General features: G+C 36.0%; 3 protein-coding genes across 5 annotated transcripts; 1 reads left to right on the top strand and 2 right to left on the bottom strand.

The window, feature by feature from the left end:
• Positions 1-1,470: 1,470 nt before the first annotated feature.
• On the bottom strand, positions 1,471-1,881 carry LOC121748169. Its single transcript, XM_042142394.1, has one exon. It carries the CDS (start codon positions 1,879-1,881, stop codon positions 1,471-1,473), a length of 411 nt encoding a protein of 136 aa, XP_041998328.1.
• A 2,388-nt stretch (positions 1,882-4,269) lies between these two features.
• On the top strand, positions 4,270-6,109 carry LOC121748990 (putative glucose-6-phosphate 1-epimerase). Of its 3 annotated transcripts, none has more exons than XM_042143592.1 (9): positions 4,270-4,452; positions 4,535-4,645; positions 4,813-4,864; positions 4,953-5,090; positions 5,166-5,264; positions 5,343-5,440; positions 5,541-5,648; positions 5,729-5,810; positions 5,916-6,109. In XM_042143592.1, the coding sequence occupies exons 1-9, from the start codon at positions 4,361-4,363 to the stop codon at positions 5,979-5,981; spliced, it is 846 nt and encodes a 281-aa protein (XP_041999526.1). In that variant the 5' UTR covers positions 4,270-4,360; the 3' UTR covers positions 5,982-6,109. The 3 variants fall into 3 exon arrangements, with proteins under 3 accessions (XP_041999526.1, XP_041999525.1, XP_041999527.1); XM_042143591.1 differs by having other exon boundaries at positions 4,532-4,645; XM_042143593.1 differs by having other exon boundaries at positions 4,310-4,452; positions 4,522-4,645.
• LOC121748989 (protein MODIFIED TRANSPORT TO THE VACUOLE 1-like) lies at positions 6,035-10,417 on the bottom strand. Its single transcript, XM_042143590.1, has 5 exons — positions 10,004-10,417; positions 8,781-9,524; positions 8,440-8,595; positions 6,947-7,822; positions 6,035-6,510 (listed from the first exon to the last, which is right to left on the bottom strand). The coding sequence occupies exons 1-5, from the start codon at positions 10,208-10,210 to the stop codon at positions 6,469-6,471; spliced, it is 2,025 nt and encodes a 674-aa protein (XP_041999524.1). The 5' UTR covers positions 10,211-10,417; the 3' UTR covers positions 6,035-6,468.
• Positions 10,418-12,109: the final 1,692 nt, after the last annotated feature.

Below are 12,109 nucleotides of genomic sequence, written 5' to 3'. Positions count from 1 at the left end.
ATTTTGTTGGCAATAAAACAATTTAGTTAGAACCTTTTGGTATCCATTGATTCTTCTACCACTACATGATCTCTATGGATTTTTACAAAAGTCATTAATTAGCAATTGGCAAATTAATTTTGCTTAAACACTGATTGATCTTATATAATTGTGCAACAACAACACGTCGAAGCAATGTAATGTTGGGTTACAAACCTATCCCACATCGGATGAGTGAGGGAAGTTGGAAGGTGTATATAATTCCTGTCCAACTCCAATTAGTTTGAGGCCTTTTGGGAGTAACCCAAAAACAAATCCGTGCGGGCTTGACCCAAAGCGGACAATATCAAACTAATGTTGCAGTCGACGATCCTAACAAGTGGTACCAGAGCTCAGGTGGCTATGGGTTGTGCCTGGATGAGCCCCGGTTAGGGTCGGGCCCTGAAGGACTCGGGTTAGAGTCGGGCCCAGGATGACCTAGGGGCCAGGGTTGGAACGACCCATGTTTGTGTGAACTGTGTTCCCGATGTGGTCTCGGTTTGAGGGGAGGTTTGTTGGGTTACAAACCTATCCCACATCGGATGAGTGAGGGAAGTTGGAAGGTGTATATATCCCTTTTGGGAGTGACCCAAAAACAAATCCGTGCGGGCTTGACCCAAAGCGGACAATATCAAACTAATGTTGCAGTCGACGATCCTAACAGGTAAATCACACCAAACAATTTTAATTTGTTAGTTGTTCTCTCTACATTCGTTTTGCCTGAAGGACTCGGGTTAGAGTCGGGCCCAGGATGACCTAGGGGCCAGGGTTGGAACGACCCATGTTTGTGTGAACTGTGTTCCCGATGTGGTCTCGGTTTGAGGGGAGGTTTGTTGGGTTACAAACCTATCCCACATCGGATGAGTGAGGGAAGTTGGAAGGTGTATATATCCCTTTTGGGAGTGACCCAAAAACAAATCCGTGCGGGCTTGACCCAAAGCGGACAATATCAAACTAATGTTGTAGTCGACGATCCTAACAGGTAAATCACACCAAACAATTTTTATTTGTTAGTTGTTCTCTCTACATTCGTTTTGATTTATATTGTTTTCGTAAGTTAAGGTAGTAAAATGTATAGAACTCCGGGAAGAGAGTGGATGTACGAGAGAAAATTTCCCACAGGAGAATACAATTGTGATTTTATCGACAAATTCGATATGTTTATAAAATTTGCTATGCAACGTCCCTCTACAATGGATGGTTTAAAATTGACTAAAGTCCCAAAATGGTCCCTAACATTTGACGTTTTTTTTATTTTGGTCCAAAACATTATCTTTTGGATTTTTCGGTCCCTCACATTTGAAATCGGGCTATTTTTAGTCCTAAATTGACGGAATTGGTTAAAATTGACGGAATGTCACAGTCAACACGATTAAAATCAATTTTGACCGGATTAACTTTTTTTAAAATTCGATTTTTTAAATCCCCAAAATCGGAAGAACATCAAGTAACCTAATTGAATCTTGAACCAAAATCGGAGCAAAATTGGCAGCAATACTCACAAGGAATCTCCTTGGTGGGCGAAGGAGGCGCGGGATTATGACAGCGAATGGCTCTCCCAATCATCGAAATGCTGGAAACAATCCCCACAAAATACAAGAACACAACCAATCCAAGAACCCAAGGCATCAACATAAAACCTAAGTAAAACCTGACCGATCCACAGAGCATGAGCGAGAGCGAGATCCCGAGGAGCAGGGAGGCGAATCCCGCCGGCGTCATGCTCTGGAAGGAGATGGCGTCCCACCTCTGCCGCGGAGAGTGGTGGTCGGCGGTGGGCGGCGAGCGAATGATGTTCAAGACTAGAGCGGAGAGCTCGTAGAAGACCTTGGATTGGTGATCCTGGTGGTTTTGGTGGCCCATCATGATGGATTTTTGGCAAAATTTCCGGGAATTCGAACTGGAATTTGATAAGGGTGGCGATTTAAAGATGGGAAATTTTGTTCAAAGATCGAGGTGAATGGATAATCTCTGGGAATTGAAATGGATAAAGTAGCTGGTATTTATCTCCCTCCATCTCAGCTGGTATTCGAACTGGAATTTGATAAGGGAAATTTTGTTCAAAGATCGAAGTGTTGAAGAAGGGTTTTGTTCGAAGAATTTTTTTTTTCATGTTTAAATTTTACATTTTTAAGTTTTTGATTAATTAGGTTAATTAGGTATTAGCCTTAATAAACTATAGTTATAACTATTAATGTGGTCCGTCAATTTTGACTGTGACATTCCGTCAATTTTAACCAATTCCGTCAATTTAGGACTAAAAATGGCCCGATTTCAAATGTGAGGGACCGAAAAATCCAAAAGATAATGTTTTGGATCAAAATAAAAAAAAGGTCAAATGTTAGGGACCATTTTGGGCCTTTAGTCGTTTAAAATTCAGATATTCATGTGCACGTTGTAATGATAAAAAAAATTTCTTGCAACAAAAACAGTGAAGGAGCATCTTGTGAGAAGGATTTACTCGAAATTACAATGATTGGAGATTTCATCACGATGCGGGAGCGTCGTCCAACTCAAGTGTGGGCAGAGTCGGTCAAGCAAACGACAACATTGATAAAGCAAATGAAGAGCCTTATTAGCTATCAAAGAAGCGAAGAACAGATTTTAAGCATTCTGAAAAATTTCATTTAAAATTTATTTAATTTCAATTTTATGTCGAACTATTTTCTCTATATATGTACTACGATTGTAGCTCTAAATTTCACATGGAAAATCTGAGGAGTTGAATAAAATCCAAATGAAAAATTAGGATCCTAATGGCACATGTCTAAAGTTTTCCTACTTGTAAACTGGTCCTAAATAATATATTTAGTTTTGTACGAGTATTCCATGCATATCTTTGTCCAAAAATATAGTGTTCTTCATTCTTCATTGTTTGGTTTTTCTTGATTGGTTATCACGTTGCATTCTTCAACAATCTCTAATGTATGCACATAATGATTTGTAAATGCATACTCTACTAAATTAATGATGGATTTGTAAATCATACTCCATAAACTGAACCTGTCTGCTGGTTTCTAAATCTGAAGTCAAATATTGAAAAGAGTAATACAGATATGAGTACTTCTTAATGTAGAACTAAATATCAACCCTAGGATTGAAATATCAAACGGTTGAATTTAATGCCATGTGGTAGTCGAATTTAGTTAATTATAACAATCAAGGATAACTATGATTAAAACAATAAATTGGTTATGGTGATGACGTGATTTTGGCGAAATATTTATGCTCAAGTAAATTCAATGTTATATTGATAAATATTATTATGAGAACGTGAGAACATTTTACTCACTGACGATGTTCTCATTTGAACATTTCTATGCATACATAATTAAATACAAATGCACACATTGTACTTATAAATTAATGCCATAAATTGCAAATATAGAATATTGAAGTCCTTGCCCGCAAGCACAGAGCATGAAAAGTGTCTCTGTCGACAAGGATAAGGTTATTGATAGAGTTATGGTCGTAGTTTTAATTATTATTCTTATAGATTCCAACTAACATTATTATTGCATATATAAGCCTATCTGCTTTTGTTGCTGGGCAAAAATACAAAATAATTACTGTGTTTTTAATTTGATTTTTCCCCTACTTCAAGGCACGCCACAGCATCATTCCCAGTCCCCTATAACAATGGAATATCGCATATGCTCATTCATGTATGGGACTATTATTTAATACAACAACTGTTTTTGTCTGTTTTCAACATTTCAAAATTCTGAGTTTGCTTTTTTATTTTCCTATTATCTTATAGTATTAGTAGTTATGTATATAACTCTATTTGTTCCTTTGTGAAGCATTTTAAATTGAAATCCCCACACCCTAGCTAGTATTCATCGTACGGATCAACCATTCAAGACATTTTTGTACACCAATTTTCTCATTTAAAAAAAATGTTTTCGGTTACTAGAGAAAAGAGGTTCAGATAAACTACTAAGTTTTACATTCGGATTTGGAATTTTAGTAGCTAATCAATGGTTTGGCCCAAAACTATATGATGCAGGAGTACTACTTTTCAATTGCATGTTAGGAGTAGAAAATTTGATAGGTATAATAGAAAAATAACGAGCCTTCGGAAATTAACCATCAAAAAGCATGAGAGAAAAATGGAATAGTGAATATCCAACTTTAGAACAAGGATATGCATGTACCACTTTCTTAATTTTGGCTTACAATCTACGCATTCACGCACTATATATAAGGTCACACATATATATTGCTCATTTATCTTCTACTTATTTTTACTGGTACATTTTAAATAGGTGTGTATAGATTATTTCCACTATTTTTCTGAAATATCCTTATAAATCTTGATGCATATCGCAAGTATTCAATAATGGAGTCATCAAGCCTAAATCTTGATAATGTGAAAGTAGCTAATGGTTTGGGAAATCTACCCAAGATCATTTTAACTTGCATCCATGGAAGGTACACAACTGTCAACTTTTGCACTATATACTTAGGAATGTAAAAAAACCATAATTATATTATATGTAGTATTATGCAGCAGTGAGGCAGAGGTATATCTACATGGAGGGTGTGTTACATCCTGGAAACTCGACGGCAAAGAACTTCTTTTTCTTCGTCCCGACGCCGTATTTAACGGCGAGAAGCCCATTAGGTATGCATGCATGTCAATCACTTGGTTTGGTTTCGAGCTAATTCATATTTTTTGTCCAAATTTAATTCAAGAATATGAGCTAAGTCATATTTTTTGTGCAAGTTTAATTAAAGAATATGAGCTACTTCACATTTGCTGACACTCCATTGATGTTCTCTCTGATATAGTGGAGGAATACCACACTGTTTCCCTCAGTTTGGACCTGGCCCATTGCAACAGGCAAAAACACTATATACTATATATATATATTGATCTACTGAAGTTCTTTTAATGATGATGATAATAATAATAATAATGTGATTGACAGCATGGATTTGCAAGGAACATGGAATGGTCTATTGTTAGTGTCGAAAATATGCAAATGAATCCTTGTGTAACTCTTGAGCTAAAAGACAGTCCGTACAGCCGTGGTATGTGGGATTATGGTTTTCGTGCTCTATACAAGGTAAATTAACTAACTTGTTCTCTTTGTCTCCTTGCTATATAATTTCCTCATCATTTTTTCTGCTGAATTTGTTAGGTGACTCTACACAAAGACACTCTCTCAACACAGATTACAATCACAAATACTCATCACACCCCATTTTCATTTACTACTGCATTGCATACATACTTTAAAGTAAGTACAATTTTCAAAACTAACCGAAATATTAATAATTATGTTGATATTTGCATATATCTAATCCGAGTAATGCAGGCTTCAGCAGAAGAGGCCTCTGTTAAATGTTTAAAAGGTTGCAAGACATTGAACAAAGAACCTGATCCAAGAAATCCAGTGGAGGGTAAGGAGGAAAGGTGTGTATCATATCTATTCGGACATCGATGTTTCGTTTGTATTTGATTTAAAACCTTGATGTTTTCAACCTATTATGTTATTTTACTACTATCATTCTAGGGATGTTGTCACATTTCTGGGATTTGTAGACTGCATCTACCTTGATGCTCCTGATGAACTTCACCTGGATAATGGCTTGGGTGATTCCATTACAATTAGAAATACCAAGTATGACAATGCTGTAAATTTGTTGGTTTATTTAGTCTTAAATTGACCACTTTTTGATGGATTGTGTTGTCTTTTTTTAGTTGGTCTGATACTGTTCTGTGGAATCCTTATCTGACGATGGAATCATGTTACAAAGATTTCGTGTGTGTTGAAAATGCCAGGGTATGTTGACGATTTTCAGACTTAAGTGTCTCCTATTCTCAATTATTTATTTTTGCTTTGTAGTTTCACTATCTTATTTCTGTGGTGAATGCATGTATTACTTAGATTGGAGAAATCGAGCTACAACCTAACCAATCTTGGACTGGTGTGCAACATTTGATCAAGGCCTGAAATGCTCTGGTCGATTAGAATGCCTCATTCAGTAATAAATAGAGGAAATCATGTTATGTTTAACATTGGAATCTATTTGAGTTTATTATATTCTCCAAAATTAAATAAATAGAACTATTACAACAAAAGTCTATCAGACAATCAGCTCAATTGGGGTATTACACATAAAAGTAATAAAATCAAAATAAAATTAGACAACAACAATCAACAGCCTTTAAATGACTGCACGATTTCCAAACCTTTCTTAGGATCAAAACATGCAGATGTCAGAAACTTTCATTCACACAACATTGGTCTGCCTTCCGCTTGAAATCCCCTAGTTTTTGCCTGCTTTTTTTTTATGAAGTCTCGGTTTCTAGGAATTATAGTCATGCCGCTACAACACTTCCTCAACGTTCATATACTTTTTTTTCAATTCAAGATTTAGGCAGCATCTTCCGAGTCGGCTTCTTCACCCAAAACAAGAAATCCTTACACATCAAATGAATCAAGTCGTGCGTTTGGTTTCACGAACCGAGGCCATATGATCCTACAAAACCAACACAAGTTACAAAATACTTCCACATGAACTATCAATGTCGTGCAAAATATAAAACCATGAGCATAGGTTATCACTGCTTGAACAAGAGTTCAGTCAGTCAGAAAAAAAAAGTAAAGGAAAGTCCTATGATTATAAGGACGAATCCTAGATCTAAGACCAAGTGAGTTACAATTTCGTTTTAAAGTTTCAATGTATTTATTTGTATGATCATACACTTAAAGCTAACTATCTGTACTAGCTTATACTTAAAATACTGCTGGAACGAAAAGAATAATCTTCATCCCGTCACCACAAAAAACATATTTCCAGAAGATCAAAATGTAATGATAAGACTAACTGAAGGAGTTGTCAAGTGCTGAAGTATCCCAGTGGAAGTAGTGTAACAATATTAATAAACAGAAAGATAGCAACAATAACAACTTACCGAGATAAAATCAAATGCTTTTGCATCCTCTCTTTTTGATCCATTCATCAATGAAGTTGGAGGTTGGGTAGCCATGCCAGGATTAAAAATATCTGGAAAGGGTGCTGCTTCCACTCCTACAGGTCCAGGAGAATTGATAGTAGTACTGGATTGTAGATTCCCTAGTTGGTGGAAGTTGGACATTGCAGCTAAAAACTGTTGTTGAGCAAAGTGACTCCCCATGGCACTATAATTCATTGCCAGAGAAGCAAATACAGGATTGACCCCAAAACCAGAAGGGATATTATATGCCTGAGCACCCAGGGGGAATATGGGATTTACATTCATATCACCAGCTCGCAGAGGAAATTCACTATTTAAAGCAACATTAGGACTTTTATTAGGTGTACTCGATACTAAACCATCGAAGTTGGCAGCATATTCACTAGAAGTTCCTAGCTCCATGAAGACCTCAGAACTAGAATTCAAAAGGTTGAATGGTTCAGATTCATTTTTATGAGCTGCGACAGTGGCCTCAGAGGCCCCTGACATATCAAGAGCCATCCCAGAAAATAAATTAGCAACACGGTCCTCATCTTGACTTATGTGGAAGGAAACATCTGCAAATGGGTCATCATCAACGTTCAGCTTGTCCGTGCTCTCAGAACTGTAGGAATTGTCGCCAAGTAAGTCATTGATCAGCGGAGCAACAGATGGTGGTGCATTTGTTATTGTTGGCTCACTCGCTGCTTTTTCTGGATCTTCCATGCCAAGAAGATCACCTGGGTCACCAGTGTTTATCATATCTGGTATAATTGAAGGCTGGGGAATCTTACTCGGTTGCTTGAAATGGTTGGTTCCACTGCCATTTTGTTCACCACTCAGAAGACTCAATACCTGAGGCAACCACAAATTACAAATTTCTTATTCTGAAATGAAAAGAAGCCAAGATTACTAAGTCTGCTGTAACATGCAGTATGTAATTATTTTAGGTAATAAATTAATAGTAATAGAGTAATTCTAAGGGTAATTGCTGCTAAAATAAGAAAAATTAAATGTTCCTGTATTGTCTATCAAACTTTAAAGTTCATATGACATTCCAGATTTTGACCGAAATTCAAGATTTTAGCGGTAATTAACCCTAATTCTTATATGCAGGTTAGTGTTACATTACCCTGAGGGCATTTCAACAGTTGCATACTTGATCCAGTGGCTGGATACATGCACATGGGTGAAGAATTCTAGGAAATGTAAGATTATAAGAGTGGTGGTTGCCATCTTATTCTTATCATGACCTTGTATCCTTGCAACTTCACTTTATAGTTCTATGTGATAGTCATGCAATGTTTAAAACCCACACTGATATTTCATAAAAAAAAAAATTCAAAGAAAATTCAATAAAAAGGGTGCAAGAGAAAACTCCGGTCACTTCTCTCACTCAAACTCCATTCACTTAAGTTTCATGAAGACGAACAATAGAACCAGAGGACACCTAAATGGGACTAGCATCTCACCTTAGTTGCTTTCTCCCTCAAAGATGCTTGGGGAGATTCAGAGCATTGCACCACAGCATCTTTATTGTTGCCAAAGTATGAAGCAATAACTGAAAAATGCAACTCATTCTTCTTCCTCAATACTGCCTCAAGGACACATATGGCTTTCATACGGACCTGCATAAATGGGCATTTTATGGAAACCAAGTGAGAATATTATTAAAAATGATTATATCAGAAGAGTGTTTCATTAGAGAGTTTCTTATAACTATCACAGAGAAATATGGGAAGCATATACAAAATCGATGATCATCAGATTATTGCTATAATATGAACCACAATTAATGGCACAAAGAACACACCTGCCACATAGGAGACCTCAGTTTCATTTCAATGGCATGCGCTAATGATTTGGCATCTACTTTTGAGGCTTCCACCAGGAAAACATGAAGTGCATCTCGAGTAGGCTGTAGGCGCATACCAGTTGATGTCACTATGGTCTCCAACAACTTCTCTTCACGAGTTTTTTGGCTGTAAGTCACAGCAGGGTCTCCATTACTACTTTCTGAATGGCTTGTCGAAATCTCTTTATCCCAGCTTCCAGTACCAGCATTTTCTGAAAACCGAGAGGAGCTGTTATATTCGGCCTGAGACCCAAGCCCTTCATACCTATCATTTTCTCTAGTCAAAGATCGCTCAAGGTTTGGGCTTCTGTAACTTCCAGTGTCATTACTTTTCCTTATGGAAGGAGACTGTTTAAAACTACTAAATCCATGTTTAATTGTAGCACTTCCGATGTCAACAACCTCACTGATGAAAGACTTCCTATCATCTGATGGCATTTCATAGTTGGTGTTTCCAAATCCTTGTATCCGACTGCGAAGGCTACTTTCTGTGGGTGCAGCTGTGCTATCATCTGATGAAAATAAAGTAGATAATGTTTCTTGTGCTGTTTCTCGCACAGCCTTGTTTAACGCATCACCCTTCAGGGGATCTGGCTGGCCCCTGTAATGGATTAACTGCCGTACTGAAACAGAATTCCTTTGCATCTCCCTTTTGAACTCCGCACTTGACTTCCCCACAGCATATTTTATTACCCTTAATGCCTGAAAACAAATTAGTAAAACATAAGACTCTATTGGCACTACAAATATCTACTAGAGGTTCCTCACTAGAGGCAGCTGACATCAATATTTATACAGCACAGTTGTGACGACAATCCATCTATTAGTCAGGATAATTATTTACAGAAACACTAAATTTTGGTTGTATCCTCATTCAAGTAATTCAAATGCTTCGAGACATTTCCCAAAATAACTTAACGCAGTAACGAAGTAACATGTGGAGACGATTATGCATCTCAAGACACATCAGATAACTTTGGGGAACAGAAAACTCCGTCAAATAACCATAGTCATGTAGTAAAAGATTGAACTACGGTGGCACACAAAAATAACCTCAAAATCAACCATCTAACAAGCAAAAACATGTAACACACACAGCAGCTCAAAATGATCACAACAACAGAACAGAAGCGTACAGCTAAAAAACAACGGAAAAACAACGAATAGCAAAATTGAATAACCTTCTGTTTAACAATCGGCGATTTATGATCGAGCCGTTTGAGGATGAATTGGGAGACCTCTTTAACAATGGAGATGTGCGAAGCCCTCAGCAAATCGCATATTTCCTCCAATTTGTAAACTGGAGTAACCTTCTCCTCATCGGATGTCGCGACGTCGATCAACTTGGACCTCCAGTACGACTCCACTGCCCACCTGCCCTGGTCCATTCTTCACCAAAATCACTTTTCCAATGAAACCGACCGATCAGCCGATCCGCCAACTCGATGTACCAATCAATCAAATCGACTGTTCAACGAATTACTACTGGATCGGTAGACTGATCAGAAATTAATAGAGTTGTAAATCCTTCCGATCGCGGAAATATTGCCTATGTTAATCGAGATGGAAGGAAGAGTGAATTGACATGGACTAACTAAGAATCCAAACATTACTAGATTCCAACTAAATTGAGTTATTTTTTAAATGGAAAAAACAAAATATTTAATTACCCTTACTTTATTCTACTATTAATTACTATTTTTTTTAAATTTTCCTATTTTATTCCTCTTTTCTATTTTTAAACGCAATTTATTAATCTCCTTCAACACAATTTATTAATTTTTGTGCGAAAGTAACATCACAGTATATTTTTGGGTCGTCAAAAAATATTCCCGATTAAAATTTAATACCCATTTTGATACAGGCTTTATATCCAGGGACGGAGATATAGTGGGCCAAGCCGCCACTCCAGCGGGGCTTAGCCGGTCCCGATCGCTGAACTTTCACCATGGCCGTCAGTGCTTTTGTTTCAGCTGCTGTGAGTTTTAATTTTATACCGACAGAAGAGGGGGGAAGGAGAGAGAGTAAAGTCAAAAAAGGGAAAATGTAAGGGTTAAACTTAAAAAACAATTACGCATTTTACTTTACAGCTGTCACGCGGGGTCCACTTTCCGTTTTGTGTGTACGTATATTTCTTAAATAAATTAAAACAATCATATAATCGAAGATGCACTCTTTTTTGTTGAATAATAGTATTAATATTAAACACTAATATTGTGTATATATTTAACAGATTAATTTGCATGTTTCCATAATACTTATTTATTTATCTCGAACTCAGTATAATAAACTATGAATTTTTATTTTTTTTCTCAATCATCACATACATGTACAAAATGTTTTTTTGGTATTTAAGTGTACAAAACTATGTTTTTATTAGAATAAGCATCTTTCTTTACTTATTTTCTTTTTTATCTTTTTCAAATAAAAACTATCGTTTTGAACGCCGAGGATGGGAAATATTTATTAAATGCATTATTTTGATAGTACTAATTTGAAAATAAATGCATATGATTTTTAACAGTAATTTGATTATCATATCCAAGGATGAAAAATATATTTTACTTTATTCATCGAATGAAATAGTATCTTTAGTAAAATTTAATTCATTTTGTCGTTTTTATCTATGCTCAATTAGGTAGTTTACTACTTGGCTCGGAAAATGAATTATTAATATTATTAATAATTTTTATTTTTCAGCACCGGCTTACCTAAATTTCTAGTTCCGTCCCTATTTATATCTCATCACCTTCCTTCACCTCTCTGCCTCATTTCATCGGGGAGGGATCCTCTGCTGTGTTAAAAAACACAGCAGACCCTGCTGTGCTTGAAACGGAAGCAGACAACGAATGAAACGCAAGAGGGGAGATGGTGGAGCCTTTTCTTTCATGTAGTACTATTACTTTAGTCAATATATATACGAGCTCTTCTTACAGCTTTTAAAAATGATCTTACCAATATTTTCCAAATGATCTCATATTGAAAATATGCTAAGTTAAATTTTACATATCTTTTTCTTTTTACTTTTAATAATATTTTTATATTTGTATAAATTGTTTATTTTCTCTTCCTTTTTGAGATATACGACTACTATTTATTTTCATTGTGGAATATTTTTATTTGTATACTAAAAAACACAATGAAATTAAATTACATTTACATACTATTAAAACACTTATAAATTATGATCATGGTATTGAGTATATATGTCTGTTTTTTTGTGTTTAATATTTATATTTTACATCTTTCTTGTTTAAGTATTATTTTCTATAGCACTTTTTATTTCT

Source organism: Salvia splendens, chromosome 9, assembly GCF_004379255.2.
Source record: "Salvia splendens isolate huo1 chromosome 9, SspV2, whole genome shotgun sequence".
NCBI classification, from domain to species: domain Eukaryota; kingdom Viridiplantae; phylum Streptophyta; class Magnoliopsida; order Lamiales; family Lamiaceae; genus Salvia; species Salvia splendens.
Note: the sequence above shows the minus strand (reverse complement) of the source record. Positions and strands in the feature narration are given on the sequence as shown.

What these genes read in the sequence shown, in the direction of transcription:
- LOC121748169 (XM_042142394.1), bottom strand. Translation starts at nt 1,881, where the DNA reads ATGGGCCACCAAAACCACCAGGATCACCAATCCAAGGTCTTCTACGAG.
- LOC121748990 (XM_042143591.1), top strand. Translation starts at nt 4,361, where the DNA reads ATGGAGTCATCAAGCCTAAATCTTGATAATGTGAAAGTAGCTAATGGT. An exon ending in TTAACTTGCATCCATGGAAG is followed by an intron (nt 4,453 to 4,531) that starts GTACACAACTGT and finishes AGTATTATGCAG; the next exon opens with CAGTGAGGCAGAGGTATATC. An exon ending in GTTTTCGTGCTCTATACAAG is followed by an intron (nt 5,091 to 5,165) that starts GTAAATTAACTA and finishes TGAATTTGTTAG; the next exon opens with GTGACTCTACACAAAGACAC.
- LOC121748989 (XM_042143590.1), bottom strand. Translation starts at nt 10,210, where the DNA reads ATGGACCAGGGCAGGTGGGCAGTGGAGTCGTACTGGAGGTCCAAGTTG. An exon ending in TGAGGTCTCCTATGTGGCAG is followed by an intron (nt 8,596 to 8,780) that starts GTGTGTTCTTTG and finishes CCATTTATGCAG; the next exon opens with GTCCGTATGAAAGCCATATG. An exon ending in TGAGGGAGAAAGCAACTAAG is followed by an intron (nt 7,823 to 8,439) that starts GTGAGATGCTAG and finishes TGGTTGCCTCAG; the next exon opens with GTATTGAGTCTTCTGAGTGG.